At 49.8% G+C, this 21,513-nt stretch overlaps 1 protein-coding gene across 2 annotated transcripts in view; it reads left to right on the plus strand.

The window, feature by feature from the left end:
• Positions 1–3,845: 3,845 nt before the first annotated feature.
• The window catches only part of Hk1 (hexokinase 1), a 63,520-nt gene continuing 45,852 nt past the window's right edge, over positions 3,846–21,513 (plus strand). Inside the window, exon 1 of one of the 2 annotated variants that reach the window (XM_063239611.1) lies at positions 3,846–3,865. Coding sequence is in view for 1 of the 2 variants with exons in the window: in XM_003473691.5 (XP_003473739.1) it covers positions 7,123–7,185 (63 nt within the window). In the remaining variant the exon portion in view is untranslated. Of the gene's footprint in view, positions 3,866–6,998; positions 7,186–21,513 lie in introns of those variants that run through there. The other variant, XM_003473691.5, reaches the window with a different exon arrangement.

Consider the following 21,513-nt stretch of genomic DNA (forward strand, 5'->3'; position numbering starts at 1 on the left):
GGGAGACAGGAAGGGTCCCAAATGTGTTGCCAATTAGCGCCCCCTCTCAAATGAAGCCTTATAGAGCAAAATCATGCGGGGAGTGCAATGTGGTCAAATTATGACCAATCAGTAAGATTGCAAGTAAAGTTTCTTAGGTAATATCGATCAATGGTAGCAAGGGTACATGGTTGACATCATTAACGTTGGTTGATAATCTGTAGTCTTAGTCTTGTCTTTAGTCTTAGTGGTCTTGGTCTTAGTGGGTGGGAGAGAATGGCCCACCCTTAAAGAGATGATTGGAAATCTCAAAAGGCTGATACCAATAATCCCAAACCTCCATTCAGCCCCTAGGGAATTGTGTAGAACTAGCCATGGTGACTTTCATCTTCAGACCTGCCTCCAGTCACAGACCTGATAGATTCTCATCTCCTGCTCTGAGTCCCTCAATTGCCCAGCCCTGTCTGACTGCACACTGTGTTTCACCCTAACTTAGCTGTCTGTAACAGTGGGAAACGAGACACAGAGGACTTGATGCTCAGAGGTGGCAGCAGATGTGCTCAGCACCTTGGGGGAGAGATGGAGGCCAAAGCTCCAGACCAGAGTGGTTCTTTGGGGAAGGCACACCAACCTTCAGAAGCACCAACCTAGCACGTAGGAAGAGGGCAGGCAAACCCAACCACCCCATGAATCAACAGGGCCAGCGGCTCCCCACTTCCCTGGGCGGGGACACAGCTTCAGATGCCCTCCTGCAGCAGCCCCTGGTCCTGGTGTCTGCTGCTTTGCTTGGTGTGTGAATGACCTCTCTCAAAGGACTGCAAAGCTAGTCCACTGATCATGCTTCCCCAATCTAGATAAACCAAGACTCCATCCTGTGGGGAACAGGCTCCCAAGTGCAGGTCCTTGGACCCATCCATGACTGAGGGTTCACCAGACCTGAGAGAAATCAGAGAACTATAAACAATATGTGGCAATAAATATTTCACCTCTGTACAACAGCAAAGTGGCCTGGAGCCAGACCACCTTGGCTCCTGTCCCAGATCATCTACCGGGCAGCCATGTGACCTTGGGGAAGTCACTTAACTTCCTGGTGACTCAGTTTCCTATTTTATTTTCTGGGGATTAAATTTACATCCTTGCATGTGCTGAGCACAGGATTCTACCTCAGAGACACACTCTCAGCCCAGACAAAGAATTTAGGACAATATCTGGCATATAGTAAGGTCTACCTAAGCACCAGCTGCTATTACTATAAAGCTAATTATTTATTTCAAGAGATGATCTCTTTTTACTTCTCTGGGTAAAAACACATTTTCCTTTGGAAAATTTTGGGATGGGAGATGAAGATTATAAATTTAAAGGATTATTTCTTACTGAAATACACAATCCGTACCTAATTTTCCTTTGCTTGTAGACTTTGCTGGACGCCAGGGTGGGGGGTATGGACTGCGTGTGCCCACACTTCCAGTATACACAACATGGTACCAATTCTAAGGCAAGGATGGGTGACGCTGGCAGGCCCTGTTTAGGCAGTTATGTGGGTACCAAGGATAGCTATCCCAGGAAACCCAGGGTACCCAGCAGGTTGATGTGTGATTGTCCTGACTCAATAAGATAAGGGCTTCTTTCCAGGAAAGTGCGGGCTTGAGATAAGGAGATCTGAAGCCCAGCAAGGCCTCAGCACTTTCATGAACCCTTCTTCCTCCGGGCCACAGCCCTCCCTGCCTGGAAGGCTTGGTAGGGTCAGGAGCAATGGAATGAGAGTGGACTGTCCAGCAAAGGACGGAGTGGGACTGGGCTTTCCTAGGGCCTGTTGAGGTTCTGCCATCCTCTAGGGGAGCAGAAACCTTCTTGGGACAGAAGCTGCGCAGGATGTCTCTGGGATCAGGCCTCTCTCTGAGCCATGGTTAGCAGGGAGAATAGGGCAAGGGGCAGGTTTGCAGTGCTGGAGGTCCAAACCAAGGCCTTCTACATGACCAGCAGCTCTCTACCACTAAGCCCAGGCACCTAAAAGGGCTGGTATGTGGAGGAAATCACAGGGCTACCCAGGGCACAAATCCAGGTGAAAAATTTCAGTCCTGCACTCTACTCACCTTGCTTTCTCCTAACACCCAGGCCTTTGGCTGTAAGTTGGGATGGTCAGGAGCTGAACAGTGAAATGCTTTCTAGAGGTCGGTCAGCAGCGCGACCCAGCGAAGCGGGTGGGTTGAGTGGGCCTGGGCTGCCTGGAGGCTCCTGCCCTGTCTGAAGAGGGCAGTGTCCACTCAGCTCCAGCTGGATGTTGCCTCAAGATCCGCTCTGAGGTCCTGGCGTGGCTCGAATGTAGATGCCAGAATTCTGGGTTTTAAAGTGAAGTTGCCTAATTTTTAAGTGTTTACCCACAAATATTAGATGGGCCAGAAAAAGATACTGTAGGCCAGATTTTGGCTTGGTGGTTGCCTGTTTATATTGCTGTTTGTAAAGCTGGAGGGCAGAACTTCACACAAAAGAGAGTAGGAAATAGGCTGTGATTTGGAGCTCTTGCCACTCCAGGGCTGGGTGGCCAGGGCCTGCTCACCAGCCTTCTCATGCAGGGAGCAGAACCATCTGCACAGCTCTGCTGTAGTGGACTTTCACTCCATTGCTCTTTAGACTTTCAGAGCCACTGAGGTGCTGGAGGAAAGTTTGGCTTTTTAAGAGAGGATGCTAACAGTGTTACAGACCAATGCCTTTTAGAAGTTTCTTCCAGATGTTACCATGGAAGGATGGGGTCTCAATCAGCATTCCCATTCTTGGCAGCGTCTGCGTCTTACCTGAGATTTTGAGAAAGTGATGCTTGGACTGCACCCAGATCACTTCTGTCATTGTCTCTGGCCTCAGCACGGTCTTGGGTGTCATTTGAGAAAGCTCTCCAGGTGACGCTTGCAACACCAGGTTGAAACCTACAGTCCAACCCACAGGCAGGGTCAGGACTTTGGAGAGATGCAGTGCGTGGCATTTCCCACAGGGCCAAGATTCCAACCTACACAGGCCCCGTCCCTCTCTCCAGAGACCTTATAACCTTCATACCCCACTGGGTGATTTAGAGCAGATAATGATATTTGCCCTTCTAACCTCAGCAAGCCATTATCAGGAGAAACGAGGCGATAAATGAGAAACTGCTCTGTTAACTCTCCATGCTGTACAAACATGATCGCTGTCACAGTGTGCACCCGGGTCCTGGGGGTCTGGCTTCGATCTGTCAGAGATCATTTCTGGAGTAACATTTTAGTGTCATGTGTCAGAAGTGAACTGGCAGAGGGGTTCTTGGAATGCAGCCTACACTATCTTGTGGACAGGGGTGGCAGCTGGCACCACCTGATCATTCTTCCTTGATGTACAAGAGGAGCCACAGCAAGGGGACCTGAGTGAGGGGAAGAAACTAAAGACTCCCCTTGGGTTGAGACCTTCTTGTCAGTTCAAGGGTGGCTAAGTTGAGGTTTAAGAGCTATGCATCAGCAAAAAAGGCAGAGTAATAGACACAGATGGGGTGATCACTGTTTGGATTGACAGGGGGGCGTGGAGCCGCTTATGCCTGCACTCAGGAACAGTATGATCCAGGCAGATAAGACCAACCCCCCCAAAAACAGTCACCTTTATCAGGCAGGCGGACATGACTCAGTGTTACTTATCCAGGGCCCAGGCTGCCTGAAGCGGCAGGGTACGATGGACACAGCACTGGCTGGGCATCCAAAGTAGATGTGAGTCCTGGCTCCCAACTCCACCACAACCTGACACTGGGCAAGATGGCCCACCAGCTGTGTCTTGGGCTCTTCGTCTGTCCAGAGAAGTCTTGGTCTCGATCTAGATGGACTGTGAGCAGTGCATGGGTGTGACGTGTGGAGGTGCTGAGAGCCAAGAGGTGGCGGTGAGTGGGCTCAGAGATGTGCAGAGAAGGCAGGGCAAGCAGTGTATGGGCACCAGGGAATGACCCGGTGGGGGCTAGGGCAGTGGGAAGTGGCCTTGCTGGGGATGGTGAAGGCCGATGTAATGGGAGAGTGGAGTCAGACTACAGAAGCCTCAGCAACCAGGCTGAGATGTTTAAATTGGCTCCATTAGGAAAGAGGAGGCCAGGAAGGGCTTGTGGGCAAGGGCATGGTGTGATTAGGATGCTTTTTAGCAGAATTAATGTGGCCTGGACTTCAGAAAGACTTGGGTGGCAGCAAGCCAGGAACTGAACAGGACACCTAGACAGCTCTTGTGATATTTCTGGCCCGGAGAGAGGACTGGGGGGTTGGGAGGCGGCAGTGGGTCAGGTGTATGGACCTGTCTCAGGAACACTGCGGAGCTCAGGGCCTGCCTGCGTCCAGAGTAGGACTGCGTCACCTTGAGATGTGGATTTTCCCTCTGGGGCTGGGGGACAGGAAGCAGAGACACCTTCCCCTCTGCGTGTGGAACATCCTAGGGCAGCCTGGTCCCTGAGAGTCAACTTCTCCCTGACTCCGGCGCTGATGAGTTGCAGGGGCCAAGGGTAATGGTGCTAGTTGGGGGCCAGGTGAGGGCAGCCTGATTTTGGCCCTTGGCACACTTGATAGCCGGTGGTGCTGGCCTTGGGCTAGTTGTGGGAGATGGCAATGAGCAATATGGAGTCCTCCCTCCTCAGCGCTCCCAGCCTCCATAGCTGGCAGAAGCACCTCTGCAGACTCACCAAGAGGCAGAGCAGAACAACCATCCACTCCATGTTGCATAGCTCGGTGTGTCAGAAAAATCCTGTTCTTCCTTTATAATTACCCAGGGGTCAGAAATTTGTGGGGCCTGAAGCTTCAATAATTTAGGCATGATGGGAGGTGGGTTCTCTGGAAAAGAATTCAAGTATAAAACAGCTAGGCCAAGGCCTGAAAAGGGGCGGCATAGGGAAGCCCTGAAGCTTTAACCCATTGGCTTTCCATACAATTCTTTCATAATACTTAATCATATTAAATGGAAGCATTTTATTTGTAGAATCTCACAAGCCAGAGGAGAGGAGGGGCACAGGGGTTCCCATCTTACAGATCAGGAAGCAGAGCTCCTCTTCAGTGGCTGATGGCAGCTCTCAGACAGGGGTTCCTGAGGGCTACCTACATGTGCCTTTGCTAAGCCTGGGCAGGGGGCTCTCAGCATCTAGAGCTGGGGTGCAGGTCAGGGTTGCATTCTGCATATCTCAGGACATCACAGGGGTGCAGGCTTGGTGCCAGGATCATGGCCAGAATTTGGACAGAAGGTGCTGCATACTAGGTGGGAGCACAAGTCCCAGAGGTGGGCACCAGGTTGGAGACACACAGATCCAAGTAGTCTTGTGTAATGTCTGGGGAGCAGTGTATACCACTCCATGCTATACCACTATGTAATGTCCAGGGGTTTGTCAAGCCATTGCTCTGCTGGAACACGCAGCTCCCAGTGATCCTAAACCCCAGTGTCAGTAAAGAACCAAAGAAGCAGAATTTAAAAGATTTGAAGGTGGAAGAAAAGGGGAAGAGAAACACAGTATTCTGGACAAGTAGGGAGTACTGGAAAGGAAAACACTCCTGGATTTCTATCTGCAGCTTCTTTCTTTTCTTTTTTTTTTAAAGACAGGGTCTTGCTATGCACTTGACTGGCCTTGAGCTTTGTAGCCCAAACTGGCCTCAAACTCCCAGGGATCCTCCTGTATCAATTTTCCAAGTGCTGGGTTTATAGGTGTGAGCCACCATGCAGCTCCTTTCATTTCGATCCTTCATTATAACCTTCTAGTCAGGAATTTTCCCTTCCTTTGGTGGAAGGTGAGATTATGGGTGGGAACCTTAAGAAAAGGTTGTTTAGCTTTAAGGATGAAGTAAAGGCTAAGTTTATGATTCTTACCTTAATCTCGCTATCTGGGAACTTCCTAGGCCTAGCTTTGTCTTTTTCTTCCTAAATTGTCCGGTTTAGCTGCAGATCAGAAGCTGCTTTAGGATTTTCTATTAATGAAGCTCAGTGAGGTCTTCATCTTATCTCTTCCCTACCTATGTGGCCTCCTGAACCTCCATCTTGGATCTACAGCATCTTGGTAATAAGTCCAGCAAGGCTGAGGCTTTCACGCAGTCTTAGCTTTCGCTGTGGAACCAGGACAGTGGCTGCTCCTGTGTATCTGAGCTCATTATATGTGGCCTTGTTAGCTAGTAAATCTCCTGGTAGCCTCTGACACACATAAACAATTCATCCAGGAATCCTAAGGCTGCTGGCTTTGTAGCATCATAACCATCTGTTTCTGCACTCCATCTCCACCCACCCAGCTTTCTCTGGGAAAGTGAAAGTCCGCACCTGTATTGTATCACCTGGACCCGAATACCTAGAGCACAAGGCCCAGATGGGGACAACGCAGGCCTGTAGCCCAGGCCACGCCTGGCGGCGTGCGTCCTCCTGGAGCCAGTGACTCTGGGGCGGGAGCTCTGGGTTTGCCACACCAGCCAGCTGTCCTGAGATGTAGGTAGGCGGACCGAGGAATGGGGTGAGGTGATGCACTGCCGCTAAGGACCCAAGCAGGCGCCGCGCTCAGGGCCTGAGCCCGCGAGGGCAGGCAAGGACCGGGCCATTGTGGGGACATCGAGGCCTCCTGGCTCTCGCTTCCGCTCGCGTTGCACGCCCAATTCTGCAAGACCCCTGCCGGCGCCTCTGGTTTCCGGGGAAAGACTGCCCTCCTGCCACCCGCTCCCGCATCGACTGCCCGCGGGGCCCCTTGTCTTGCCGAACCCCGCCTCGCCCGCTCGCCTGCCCGGGCTCCGGGCCTCCACGCGTGTCGCTGGGCTCGGGAGGACACCTCCCTTCCCGCGCCCGTTTCCTACGTGGGGGACGTGCAGGGTGCAGCCCGACCGGGGGGGAACTCCGCGGCATCGCCCGCCTCCTTTCCGGCGCGAGAGGGAGCGGCCGCCGCACCCCCCCTCCCGGCCCGGCGCCCCGCCCTCCCGGCGCTGCAGAGGCGCGCGGCAGCCAATGGGCGCCGAGGGGGTGGGCCCGCCGGTGGCGGTCACGCGCGCGGGGCCCGGAGCGCGGGGGTCGGGGGCGCGCGAGGGGGAGGAGCCGTGGGGAGGAGGCGGAGTTGCCGAGCATTCGCAGCAGGATAACAGCTCGTCCCGCCGGCGGAGCACACACAGACCGCACTCCCGCCGCCCCTCGCCCCCGACCGCCAGCATGATCGCCGCGCAGCTCCTGGCCTATTACTTCACCGAGCTGAAGGATGATCAAGTCAAAAAGGTGAGCCGCGCCCGCGCGCCGCCGTGCGTCCTGGCATCCGCGCGCCACCGCCTCCATCCTCCCGCGCCCGCCTCCCATGGCTGCATCCGATCTGGTGGGACTGCGGGTCTCCGGGGCCAGGCCTCGCACCGGGATTCCTCCCTGCTTTGTCGGCGTCAGTGTGTGTCCAGGAGGCGGGCCGAAGACCCTTGGCCTGGGCTGCTTGTTGAATGTCCTTGAAACGGGCTGTGGATGTCAGATGGGCCCCCACGCGGGGCTGGGTGGGGACCCGCGGGCGGATCCGCACACCCTGTTCGGAAGGATCCGAGCCGCGTGGGCAGAGAGGCGTGATCGCCGCGGAGATGAGCCTGGAAGGTGAGCGGGCCATTGGCGGGGCTGCTGGCTGGAGGCCAGGCATCCCATATTTGGGGTTTCCAGCGGAGGACGCCGGGTGTTTCTGAGAAGCTGTCATCCACGCTGCCCCAGCTGCACATTAATCTGAGGACCGGGAGACCGGCCTGGCTTTCCGGAACGGGGAGGGGCGCGGTGGCCACCGGAAACTTTGCTCATAGGCCTCAGGTCTGGAACCGCACTTCTGAATGGAATTTTTTATTCCTCTTAAACTGTAATTTCCAGGCAGCCTAGGGGCTCGAGTAAGAGACACTAGTCACTTGAGACAGTTGGAGGCCTTCACGGGTGTGCTTACGGCACGCTGAGAGTGCCACCCGGCAGGTCTGTCTAGAGTGAAATGTAGTCAGCCCGTGAGTCTAAAGGTGTATCTCTTTCTTCTGCCAGCTTTACTACTGTATTCTTTCATAACGGCCTACATTGTAAGGAAAGATGGCCACTTTTTTCACTGCAGGCTCTGGCACCGGCTCCTCATCCACTTACCTCTGTGAGGACATTATTGCTGGGGTTAGCTGGGCCTGAACAACAAAGTCAACCTGACTTTGAAGTTCAGACTGGCAGTGCTACCTACAGGTAGGAGGCAAAAGTGACAGGCCTTGCTGTTATGCCCTGCAAAACACAGGATGGTCTTGTCCACATCTGCTTGCTGTACAAAACAGGCCTTCTGAGGGCAGTGACCTCGTCAAGGTCACCAAGCCAGTTGGAGGTAGAACCAAGGGCGGGGCTCCCACATCCCTCCACCCAGGAACTTGAAGGGGCTTCTGGAAGTCAGCTGAGGAGGAGGTGCTGCCTGCAAGGCCTCTGGGGACACTGCTGTGATCCTAGATCTTGTGATAGGTGGAATCCAGAAGTGGGGTAGTTAGAAGATGGGCTTGTGAATCTTCCAAGAGCCTGGCATTGTCAAACTGGGACTCTCAGTCCCTCTCCTGGGACACCTCAGCCTCTGACCTCCAGGATGGAGTGGTCATGCTGACGCTTGTGTTTCACAGGTTTTCCCCAGTGGTGGTATGTGTCACTGATGCTCTCTCCACTTCCCTCCTGCATGTGTCCTATGTAGTTCAGGACAGCATCTCACCTGAGTGGGGGCCTGTATGAGTTTATAAACTAATCCTCCAACCTCCATAACCACCACCACATGTGTGGCTACTGGTTGTTCTGCTCTCCAGTCATGGCCTCCAGTGTCTGAGTTGGACTAAGGTTTGGACAACAACTGAGCCAGACACAGTGTCTAGTGTGGTGCCACACCCTGCTCTTTGGGAGAGTGGCCTGATCCATGTCTCTGTGCATATGTTTACCTGCCAAGCCTCTGTTGGTATCTGATCCTTAACTAAATCTCTCCTAAAACTCTGAGATTGTAACCTTGATATTGCCTACCTCTTCTAGTCCCAGAACCTTGCTGGAAGAGCATCCTGAAGCCAAAATTTCCACCAGATAACATAGCTTGTCAAGAAGCTTAAGATGGGTGTGGTGGCTCACGCCTGTAATCCCAGTACTTGGGAGGCTGAGGCAGGCAGATCCTTGCGAGTTCTGAGACTAGCCTGGGCTACAAGGTGAGCTCAAGGCCAAATATTCTTAAAAACAACATAATTTGCTTCCATATCACAGGGAACTTCTTAGGTTGCTTTCTGTCTCGGGTTGTGTGGATTTCTGCTGGGGCATCACCTCCACGCATGGCACTGTACTGTGGATGGTTTCTAGAAAGCTTTCTGGGCCTCCTGAGGATAAGCACATAGTGGCACTTGCTTTGGTGACCTAATTGATATTTCTCATTGCTGAGCAGGCAGTGGTTGGGGAACCATATCGAGTTTGGGCTTTCTAGAGGTCTTTCCCCCTGGCCTACACTCATTGTGGGAAAACCCGGCTGGACATGATAGACTCTAAACCCAGTTTTTCCTGTGGGGCTGGGCCCCGTATGCCACATGAAGGGGACCTAGTGAGGATTGTCTTGGCGTGGGCAGCCATGATGATTCAGCCCTCCAGCCCTAGTAACCTCCTTGGCTCCAGAGACAGACCTGGTACCCTCTTGGTAATCTACACCCATGTTCTTGCAGGGAAGTTGGAGGAGGAAAGGTGTGGGGAGAGGGTTTCCAGGGTTGTTCACAATACAAAAGGGATCATAAAAGGGTATCATTTCTTCCTCATTGCCTGTAAGGCAAATCTGTGATTCAGCCTACAGAATTCATGTGCTGGGTTCAAACAGTTCAAGGATCTGACTTTTCTGCTCAGAGTCCTGTTTTCCCGACTGCATCTGTACACTATTCATGAATAGATGCTGTTAAGAGAGTCTTCTGGCATCAGACTGAACAAGCATAAAACATGTATTTTCTTTCACTCTTCTAATGCTTTTAGGAGGAAAGGAGACATGTATGTGCTTGTAAACGAGTCCATTCATCAGAATGCCAGACATCTGCTAGTTCTGCAGCTAGAGGCCGAGTCCTTTGACCTCTAAGTGACTCTTCACATGCCTCATCCCACCAGCTTCTTGCACTCAGTGTAGTCATTAGGGACTGGGATCTGGAGTATGGTGGAGGATTGTACAGTGTGCTGTTTGTTTAGAAAAGGAAGGTGAACCCAGGAAGGTCAGAATTTGGCCCATCCAGAAAGACCAGACTTCCTTGCCTCTAGGCTTGACAGAATGGTGAGCAAGCACCAGTGGGGTTTCCCTGAGCAGGAACCCCATAACCCTAAGTAACTCCCATTAAGAGGTGAACAAACAGGTGCTATTTGTCCAGTGTCCAGACCCAGGAGTCCTTGAATGGTTGGGCTGGGACAAGGGATAATATATGCCTAGCAATTAAAGAGTGACCCATGGTTCCCTTCCTCAGAATCTAGGTGTTCCAGCTGCAAAAGCAAGCATTTAAAAAAAAAACTATTCTTTATTGCTTGGGAGTGAGAGTTACACAGCTATGAAAAACGTTTCAGGTTATATAGACAGCCAGTGGACACCTCCCTGGGTAAATCTTCCTTTCACAATCCTGTGCTTGTTCCCTTGGTGTTCTAGGGTGCTCTGCAGCACCCTGTCACTTCATCTGGATGGATAATCTGAGACTGTCTTGAGGGAATAAGGTGGGCAAGCGGTGGCCTCAAGGTGCCTCTCATCTGACCATGCTGTGCGCACTCCCACATTCCTGCTGTTCTTCTGGGGGAGACTGGGCAGTGTTCCCCCCCAAAGCCTGATAGAGCGTGACAGACTACCAAATGTGCGTGCCTGTGTATGTGTCTGCATTCGGGAATCTTGATAGGCATTGTCCCTGGAGCTACCTCTGAGTGTGCCTGAGGAGGCCCCAGGGGGTTTTGGGTCCACCAAGGCATCCATTCACTTTTTTTTTTCCCCTACAAAGTCCTCACATTAAATCATTCACTTCTTTGATGGTCAGATTGTTGGCATTTGCTCATTGATTTGAGGCTTTTTAGAATCAAATCTGAACTTAAGAATTTGATCATAACTTTAAAAAATGTTGAGTCTTTTATTATGTTCAGAGTGCTGTGCTAGGCTGTGGTGACAATTGGAAAGGAGACAGGGGTGGTCCCTGTTCCCGTGGAGCATCACTCAGTCTTTATTTGATGTCCGAGGACATAGACTGTCATGAGCATAGGGTTGGGAGGTGCTCAGACTATGGGTGGGAAATCACCAGTTTAGAAGCTGCTTCCATGCAGGCTCCAGCTGTGTTTATTGTAGGAGAGTGGAGGTTTCATCTGGCTGGAGAAGCAGGCTGGATACTCACCGCCTTCTGGGCTAGTCATAAACTACAACACTGGAGCTTAGGAAACCCCGTAATGTACACTGGGTTGTCTTTATTATCTGACCTTAAAAATAGTAATGTACACTGGGTTGTCTTTATTATCTGACCTTAAAAATAGGTAAAAGTTTTACTGATTAGATAAGTTTTTATCTCAGGAGGTAACATTCTGATAGTAATCAAAATGTAGTTTTGTTTTTGCTTTTTTTTTTTTTTTTTTTTTTTTTTAAAAGGACTGGAGAGCGCCCGCGGGTCTCGAACCGCCGGACCAATCGGCCCGGGCGGTTGGGAAGCCAGACTCGAAGGAACCGCTGGGCTAAAGCCAGCCAATTGTTTTTGCTTCTTAATGGTTAGCTGTGACTATCACAGAATACTTTATATATGTCATATTGAATATCTGAGAACAGAGATACATATTCTACACAATAAAGTATGTATCAGGAAAAGAAAAACATGTATCAATATTTTAATACTAAATTTACTGAGACATCATGAGATTAATACAAGTTACCTTTGGCTTCTGCAATTATAAGAAGTACTCAGAGTGGTGGCCATTAGCTTCCAGACATTTATTATAATGGTGAACTGCTGAGTTGTGCATGTATTTTTGGGGGGGACTCTCCATATGTACGTATGTATTGTTATATATATAGACACATATGAGACAGATTGCATTATAAATGTTTGATATACAAATACATTAACATGTTTGTGCTTTCATTTAATCTCTCAAGAACAAGGTTGTCAGGAAGCAAAACGTTACTCTTGAGCCACCTAGGGCTGCTCCTCCTCTGGGCCTAGCTTGTGTGCTGCAGACTGAAGACAGGGAATAGATTTTGTTCTCCATTTAGAAGCAGAGACTAGAGGCCCATTCAAAGGAGATAAGTTTGCAAGAAAATCAGGAATGAGATTCAGAGGGCTCTTTTATGTTCTCCATAGCTCATCTTTGTTGATATTAATGGTTTGGAACCTATACAATGTTTTAATTCTCTCTACTCACAAGTCAAAAAATATGATTTTTAAATTATGAAATATTGGAGGCACCTAAAGATAATGAACACATATGTACCTACTCCTCTTCTTGAGAAGTTAGACATAATTACAGTTACAGGTAGAGACATCAGGGAAGCTCTGCCATGCCCTGCCTGGTATAATACTATTCTTGTCTCTCTCTGGGGAACTTCTGCACTGAATATGGTGTTTTATGATTTATATTTTTATTGCATAGTTTTCTTTTGTGATTTAACTGTTGGCACATGGTGCAATAGTATATACATTCTAGCAATATGTATGCGATATTGCTTTGCTTTTTAAAAAATTTTTGTAATTGATGCTACACTGTATGTATCTTCTGCCAGTTTTTTTCCCCCTTTAGCTCAACATTTTACTTTGGGAATTTAAAAAAATGTTGATTCATGTAACTCTTACTCATTTAAATTGCTAAATGCTTTTACATCGCATGCCTAGTACACAATTGTTATATCTGTTCTTTTGATGGGCAACTGGGTTTCTAATTTGTAAAATAACCAATGATGCCTGTGAATTTTCTCTCAAACAGCTCCTTTGCACAGGGGTGAGTTCTTCTCAGCTCTAAGCTGCTGTGAACCTCTGGGGGAATTACTAGGTGGAGGGTTGTGTGTACCCTGACAGTGACAACATTTTGCCAAAACTGGCATTGTTGGTGGCCGTACTGTGTCACACTGAGGTGTGTGCAGGCAGCCATGGTTCATCCAGGCTTTGGTATGGTTGGACTTTCATACATTTGTAATAGATCATTTTTAGTCTGTTTCCTCCCTCAGCCATTTCCCTTCACAGCACAGCATTGGAGCCTATTTTAAAATTAGCCCACTTCCTAATTTACCTTATGAAATGGCCCTTGTTGCAGAGTCTCAGTGAGTGAAGTATACAGACCTCATCGTGAGCCTGGGCCCCACTGGCTGCCCCAGCAGTACCTGTGTGCATAGCTCCGCAGGGCAGGTGGGGGGCTGCAGCAGAGGGGAGCCTTGGGCCAGCTCTCGGTGGCCCCTTGTGCTCCAGGGTGACTCCGTTACACTTTGCTGGGGTTCAAACTGGCTTGTTTGCTTCTGCACTCTGTCTCTTCCTGGGTGGATCAACCTGGGAGGGTGGCTTATCTGTTCCTGAAATGTGCCCAGCCCTGTTTAGAGAAAACTCAAAGCCAGCAACCTCTCTAAGATTATGTTCCATAAAAAAAGAGGGTGGCTGTACCCTGTGGCTGGGAAAACTGAGCCATAAGGTATATATGGTTGAAACTGAGCTGTCCCTATATAGGCAGAAAACGTCAGTGTATGCTCACCCTAGGTCCAAGCAGAGATGCTACAACCTGGAGGAAACCTCATGGGGCAGGGGCATTTGTGTATCCTAGCTGACCGTCTTGCCTTTTTTCTTAGTGTGACAGCATGACTCTCATTTAATCACTATTAGGAATAACAGAGAAACGAGGGGCCCATACAGCCGTTGTTCAGCCGTTGTTCCGTCCTCCCCTACTCCCGGCTACCATTGATTTACTTTTAGAGTAAAAGAGCCTCTTCTGGATACTTTGTATAAATGAAATATACAAAATGTGACCTTTTTGTATCTGACTGCTTTCCCATAGCATGATACTTTCAAGGTGTATCTATGCAACAGTGTGTAGATCGCATGTGTCAGACTTCAGTCACTGTTGTATGCTAATGTTTTGTCTGTCCACTGTGGATTGATGGACAGATAATTGGATCGTTTCCTCTTTTGTGTTGCTATGAATAACACTTGCACATGTGTGCATGTGCAGATTTTTTGCGTGGACGTGAGCAATCATATTTTGGGGCATACATGTAGGAGTGGAGTTCCTTCGAGAGCCTCTGCCTTGAACTCCCTTGAGAAAGTCATCATTTCCATCTAGCAGTGAAGATTGGGGGCTGGATGGGGAGGGGCAGGGCTGGCTCAGAATCATCCAGGTCCCTTGACCCCCCACTCTTCTGCTGCTCAGCACTGGCTCCCTGGCTGGTGCTTGCCCACCCCTTCACCCCATTGCTTAGGGCTGACCCCTTTCACTTGGAAAGGAAATTGGTCAATAATCATTCACAGTGAGATAATAGAGATTTGTGTTGTTTTTCAGATTTCTTCTTGTGCTTCCCTTATTTGTCCCCCTCCTCCTCATCCCTGCTTGCATCTAACAGAAGGCCCCTAGGCAAGGCACCCTGAAACAAGGTCCCGCAATACCCTTATGATGACCTCTGCCTGCCATGCTGTAAGCAGCTGTGGGTTTCATCGATTGACACAGGGAGTTTGCCTTTGGCAGAATCACTCACCCCAGTTCTCTCATGGGTCCTGGCTCCTTCTAGGATGCCATCTGGATAGGTGGGGTGAATAGAGTTGGAGACTCAGAGGCCGTAGAAACATAGACACCACTTTACTGTTGCAGTGTTCAGGGCATCCTCTCCCCAAGTACGTTGTTTTGACATTTGAGAGAACAACAGAAACAAAAAGTCACAGCTGCCTTCCTTGAAGCAGATCCTAAGACTTAGGCAGGGATTTTCTGATCCTTCCCTGAAACAGTTTCAAGATAGACCCCTTCAAGAGGCTCCCTACCCTATAGCTGAAGGAAAGGAGCATCCTTATCTCTGAAGAAACCAAGATAACAGAAGAATGTACACAAACGGGCCTTGCTGTGTTCACTGGGTTTACTGCCTTGGATCATACCTTCTTTGTCCTGTTGTGTGTGTCTCTGACTGGCCATCATTATCATCATAGCTGGCATAGAAACAAGAGGTTTGTCTGTTGCTTTGGTCTTCATTTTCTTTATGAAGGCTCCCATGTCATGGAAGGCATGGCTTTGCTTTGCTTTCTTTCTTATTTTAGTTTAGTTTAGTTTTTAGTGTCTCACTATATAGTTCAGGCTGGCCTTGAACTCATTTTGTTACCTAGACTGGCCTCAAACTCATAGGAATTCTGCTTCAACCATCTGAGTGCTGGGACCACGTGTATGTGCCACTATACCCAGCTCCACGCGTTTTAATCAGTGTTCTATTATAGGGGCCTCAGTCATGAAAAGATGCGATGGAAAAACATTCCTTTCCTCTGTCCATGTTCAGCAGTGTAGTGGCCTCCTACTAGGAACCATCACCCAAGGCTCCCAGAGTAAAGACCTATGTGAAATGGCAGAGTCCTGCTGTCCAGTGCAGTAGCCACCAGGCCTACGTGGCTGTCAAGCACTTGAAGTGTACGAAATCTAGCTTGATACAGAGGCACATGCCTGTATTTCCAGCACTCTTGGGGGCTGAGGCAGGAAGCTCCCAAGTTCAAGCCTAGCCTGGGCAATTTAGTGAGACCCAGTTTCAGCATAAAAAAAAGCCTAGGGATACAGTTTAATACAAAGATTGTGGGTTCAATCCCCAGTACTCCCCCAAAACAAAGTACCAAGTCTGATATGAGATGTGCTATTGAGTTTCATAATCATATATAGGTTTTCAAAAACTTGACCAGAGAATTAAAATAGCTCATTACTCATTTTTAACTGTTGATTACATATTGAGATAATATTCCAGAAATACTGGGTTAAATAAGATATATCACTAAAATGAATTTCACTTGGTGTCCTGTTGGACAGCACTCTGCTGAACAGTACATCCAGTGGCTCAGAATCGTGGACAGAGGCACCCTGTGTTTAAAATTTTATTTATTAGACATATATTTTTAGAGTATGGGACTGGAACCCAGAACCTCACCATGTAAGCAAGAGCTTTGGCTCTGAGCTACTTTCCAGCCCAGCACTCTGTTTAAAACATTGGGTTCCTGTGGGTCCTGGGACCTCGGTTTCCCCATTGGTAAGAAAGAATAGGAGACCAGAATCCGTGATGTCTAGGACCCCTGGGGCTGGAGCAGTGCTGTTAGGCATCTGTTAAACTCTCTGGGGCTCCATCTCCTTATCTGTCTGATGGGGTGATGACTTCTGTTTTGTAATCTGCCCATGTATCTGGGTGTTGTACTGTGCCTCACCTAGAGCACCTGCAGGTACCTTGAGCAGCTGTGTTCCCGGCAGTGGTGTCCTGGGTAACCAGTCTCCGGTCTGGGCCGGGATCCAAAGTACTGTCCTGCCTCTAGCTGTGGGAGAGCTCATGAGCCATCTACATGTCCATGTTTCCTATCGAAATAGACAAAATGCCACCCTGGGTGTTGGAAATGTCTGGGTTCTCACGAATCCAAAATGCTGAGGAGCTCATGTTCCTGCCATATATAGGCTGGTCAAAAAATACAGTGTGTTTAAATTTTAAAAGATTTCAGTAAATTACGCTGCCATTAATCCACCCTAAAATATCACTCCTTCCTTTGCACAACACATGCCATAGTTCTTGCCTTTTTCTGAAGTAGTTCTGGAAATCCTCTTTTGTGAATGTCTTTATGAAGTGTGATCAAAAATAGGGTGAGTGGTGTGCCACGTGCCATCCAAAAAGAAAGGCAGGCTTGTAAAAACACGGCCGTGTGTCTCCGTTTACCAGATCTGGGACCCCGTGGCTTCTGGCTCTTCCCCACGGCCCCGAGGATCTTTAAAGGTAAGCATTTGGGTCTATTCAGGACAGTGAGGCCATAACAGCATAGCTAAGGATACCACGAAAGAAAGACTTCCTGGGCTCCCCAGAAAATGGCAAGAATGGCACAGTAAATGTGATTACAGTGAGAGCAAGTATTTTGAGAGGATTTAATGGCAACGTGTCTTTTACTATCATGTTTTAAAGAATGCAGACATTCGCTGTATTTTTAGGTCACACGTTGAATGTGAGGGCGAGAGGGCAGATGTGTTTTTGCTGGGTTGCTCATGGAGACGTGGGGAGATGGGAATGACCTGCTCAGGGTGCTCTAGGGAGGCTGAGCAACTGTGAGGCCTGCGGCTTTTGTTTTCTGGCCTGGTTTTCTCCCGCCACTGCTATAGCTGTGATCCCAGGGTGAGGGGCTGCTTTACCCTTCCCGCAGAGAAAGTGAACCTGTCTGGGCTTCTACCCTTTGTGAGTAGAGCCGCGACACTGGGAACTGAGGCTCAGGCTGGTCCCCTCCCGAGCCTCCCTGGAAAATGGAGCCTGCTGTTCCTGCCCCGCCACATTCCAGGCTGCTGTCTTCCCTGGAGGGCTCAGGAGCCCTGGTATTTTTAGCTAGCTCAGTGTGACAGCTTTGTTTTCTTCTGGACTAGGATTTAGCCATTCTCACCAGCTTGGCTTTCTTTAATAACAGGAGCCAAGGCCACCACGGAGATCTTGGACCTGACCTCAGGTAGGGCCTTGCCTTATCCTGGCCAGAGAGGAGTCTGAGGAGGAGGGAAAAAGGGGCTGAGTTTCCAGTCCTGAGCCCGCGCTGTCCTAGTACCGCATGCTTGGGACAGCTTTACCTAACTGTGAAGCCTGTGGTTCCTCCTGTATAAAGTGGGGCTAACAGCCGCTCCCAAAGGCTCTTCCAATTTGGATCAGGGCAGGTTGCTTGCCCAGCACCGGCTCCTCCACATTCTCGTTCCTAGAACCTCACATCACCCATGAAGCAGTGGGCTGTTTGTATCACTGAAAGCCCAAAGTTTCGCCATCACTGGTCTCAGAGCTTAGTCCACGATCACTGAGACAGAACCAGCAATTAAAAACTAAGCACAGAGCTATGCAGGGGCTGGGAGGAGGAGCAGGCACGGGCACCTCCCTAGTGGCTGTGGGTGCCTGAGGGTTGATTTTTGCTTTGGTGATGTTGTGCTGAGTCTGTCACTGAGGATCTTTGTGATGGAATTTATTTTTGCAAACATATTTTCTTAGTTGGCTTGCAGATAATTCAGCCATCCTGAGCAGCTGGAATAGGGGAGTTAGACTCCTGATTATCTTTGGGGCCCCTTGTCCTTCTGGGCCTCAGCCAGCCTGGGACATGTTTGGAGGGGAAGAAGAGTTTGAGGCTCTCTGTCTGTCAGGGCGACTGGTGTGGGGGTGAAGGGCTGGGCCATTCAGGGAAGAGGAGTTTCAGGCCTTATCTGAGGCAGCAAACCCTCTGGGACCTTCTGGACTAGGCGGCACCAGGGGCCTCCCGCCCAGGGGAAGCGCCACCCAGCCTAGCAAGGAGCCTCAGTGTAGCATTGCCCCCAGGACTTGGGGGCCACTGAACAGCATCTCTGGGGTTTTGAGGGCATACCAAGAGCCTGGAAAACATGGCCCCCGCACTCTGATTGTCACAGTCTAGCAGAGGTATGGACCATGTGTGCTTGGGTGCTACACCAGCAAAGACACTCCTTGTGACTTGTCCACTGACAACTTGGAGTGGACACCTGAGGCTGAGGGGATGCTGAGGAGAGGAGTGGACAGTGTGAGGCGGGCAGATCATGGCCTGTCCTCTGCAGGAGGTGAGTTGGAGGTGGCTTTGGGGTTAGAAAGGCCTGGGATGGTGCAGAAAGATCTTAGGGGGGTAAAGCACCATTACCAGGGCCTCTGTGCAATGGCACTGGGAGCTGATACTTCCTATAGGGATGCCATCAGGTCCAAGATGTCTCCCCTGCGGCCTTTGCACAGAGATTGGCTGCCAAGGGTGGACCAGAAAGTAATTTCCCTGGCTGCCACCTGCTGCACTGAGGTGGGGCTGGGCAGTCAGAGGGCCACATGCAGGCAGGGAGGAAGAGGACCACCTTATACATATAGCCCCACATGGGGCTGGCGCCAGTCACACTGGAGGGCCAGTGGGGTCATTGTATGGCTGATGGAGTGACAGAGCTGTAGCTTTTAAGCTCCCTGTGTTCCCTGGTCTTGCTGCTTCCGAAAGCCCTGGTCTGACTGTCTCTGAACTCTGAGCAAAGAGCATGCACCAGGTCTTGGGGACCTTAATGTCCACCTGTTTTTTCACTGGTGGTTGGGTCATGTTGGCCACTTGTGAACCCTTGCTGCCCTGTAATTTTTCCTTGGGCCTTGGAAGTAACTGTGCCTGCCTTGTTTCTCCCCGCAGGAAACAGGATGTAGAAGGACCAGCGTAGGAAAAAACTATGCAAAGCAGAAAGTCAGGAACACACCCATGAGACTGAGGTTCCTCTGGGAGGGCGAAGACAGAGCATTGCCCATCTGCGCCATGGCATCCAGATGGGCAGCGTCCCACAGAAAACTAAGTGTGACTGTTACTGCAGGTCTTAAAGCTGTCCTTAGAGGAAACAGGCAGAATCATAAACAGGAGCAAGTGTTTATGGGTGCAGTTTTGTTAAAAAACAGAAAAGAAAACCTCCAAAAGCAGTATCTATATGTATAAGGTGGTCCTGCCACAAAAAGCTCTATTAGCAGGGGAAATTCATACTTTTTACTTTATGCACTTATATGTTTCTGGATACTTTAAAGTAAGTATGTTTCTCTTATTGCTTTTTAAAAAGCAGTGCAACCGTTTCAGAGAAACTTTGCTAGAATCTTTTATTTGCCATATTTCCAGGCATTTTGCCACTTGGCTATAGTTTTCTCTTCTACAAAGTGGGTCAGCAGTTTTTTTTAAAGTATTTATGAAAGAAAGAAAGGTATTCATGAAAGAAAGAGTTGGGGACGCATAGTTTACGTAACTGAGTGACGGCAGGAAGGAAATGACACTCAGTGTTTACTTTCTTCTTGGTACATTACTGAGGTCCTTCCCATACCCCTCTTAAGCAGAAGTTCTACTGTTCCCATCTTGGAGGTGAGGAAAGCAAGATTCAGAGAGGCTAAGTAACTTGTCCAAAGCCACACTGCTAATAAATTGTAGATGTAACATTTGAACCCAGCTCTTTGTTCACAGCCCCTCTCTTTCCAATACACAAAAAAGAGCGGCAATGCTTAAGGAGAAGCCCTGAATGAGGGATTATAAGACCGGAAACTAGACCCTGCTGCCATCCATAAACCATGTGGCTTTGCATGAGTCCTGGGTCAGTTTCCTTATCTAATGGAGATAATAGTATCTTTCCTCCCACTTCACTGGATTATAGTGATGGGAGAAAGAAACTAAGTATTAAGGCACCACCTGCTTTGTGCCTGGCGTGTGGCACCCACAAACTCAGTGTGTCTCTTGCTCTGAAGTTCAGGTGGGGTAATATACATGCTCGCTCTGTGTAGGAAGGGCAGAGACTTCTGGGAACTCGAGCTAGTGTGGCTGATATGAGTCAGCACCTTCTCTCCAGACTCCATCAGTCTCTAAGGAAAGGGAAGTAGATTTGAAATCAATGTTGAAATCTTTGCCCTACCCATAACCTAATATCCTTACTTAACTTCACTGCTGGCTGCCTGATTTCTTTGGTAAATGAAGCATCTTGCTTGGGAAGTTCATTTTTTCCCCTTAGTTTTATTGTTTTGCAGCTCTGGGGGTCAGACCCAGGACCTTGTACATGCTGGGAACTTGCGTTCCTTCTGCAGCCCTAGAAGGTCCCTGTTAAGGCTTGCAGCGTGCAGCTTCAGTCACATCTGATCTTCATGCTCACAGGAGAGAGTATGAGAAAGAGTGAACTGTTCCATGGCTGTGTCCCTTCCATGGGACATGAACACACCCAGGTTACCAGTGGTTACCAGCACTTATGCTGCCACCAGCCTGCTCGCCTGGGCATGTCCAGTCTTGGATTTGCTTTTTGTGCGTGCTTTGTTGGGAGCAGGGGGTGGGCTGGGGTCGGGCACAGCAGTGTGTAAGAGGGGAACCAGTGTCAGGCCACTGGGTTCTTTTCTTGGCTAGATGCCAATGGGCCAGGGCCTTGGCGAGGCTGAGTCTCTGCTGCTGGTGTCTCCTGCCTAGGCTGGGGTCCAGCCGTGGGAGCTGCTGAGTGCTTTAAGCCCTCTTGGGTCACAAATATTTGGACAAGAGTTGCTGTGCTGTGTAGCCAACCTGGCCCACCGTGGTGGGCAGTGGTCAAGGATTATTCCTGTAGGAGATGGTGGAGGTCCTGGAGGCGGGATGGGAGTTTTGTCAGGGTCAGGCCAGAGCTGCTGGACCCAATTTAGTGTGTGGGACCTGGCACCTCCACTGGTCCCTTCGACCCTGAGCAGAGCACCACATGTCAGGCACTACCTTCATGAGTAAGCATCAGACAGCTGTGGCTCCTATGGTGGCTCCCAGAGTCCCTGTTTTATGACAGTGCCCCAAAGGCCAAGGCTTGCAGTAGAGGCCCCCAGAAGAGGCACGGATCTGGGTCCTCCCCATCGGCCAGTGTGAGGCCGCTGTTGGAAGATGCTTTGGCTGCACAGCAAACCAGCATTGGGTT

The sequence above is a fragment of the Cavia porcellus genome, unplaced genomic scaffold (assembly GCF_034190915.1).
Source record: "Cavia porcellus strain 051 isolate PalLab524CR breed Dunkin Hartley unplaced genomic scaffold, mCavPor4.1 scaffold_28, whole genome shotgun sequence".
Taxonomy (NCBI): domain Eukaryota; kingdom Metazoa; phylum Chordata; class Mammalia; order Rodentia; family Caviidae; genus Cavia; species Cavia porcellus.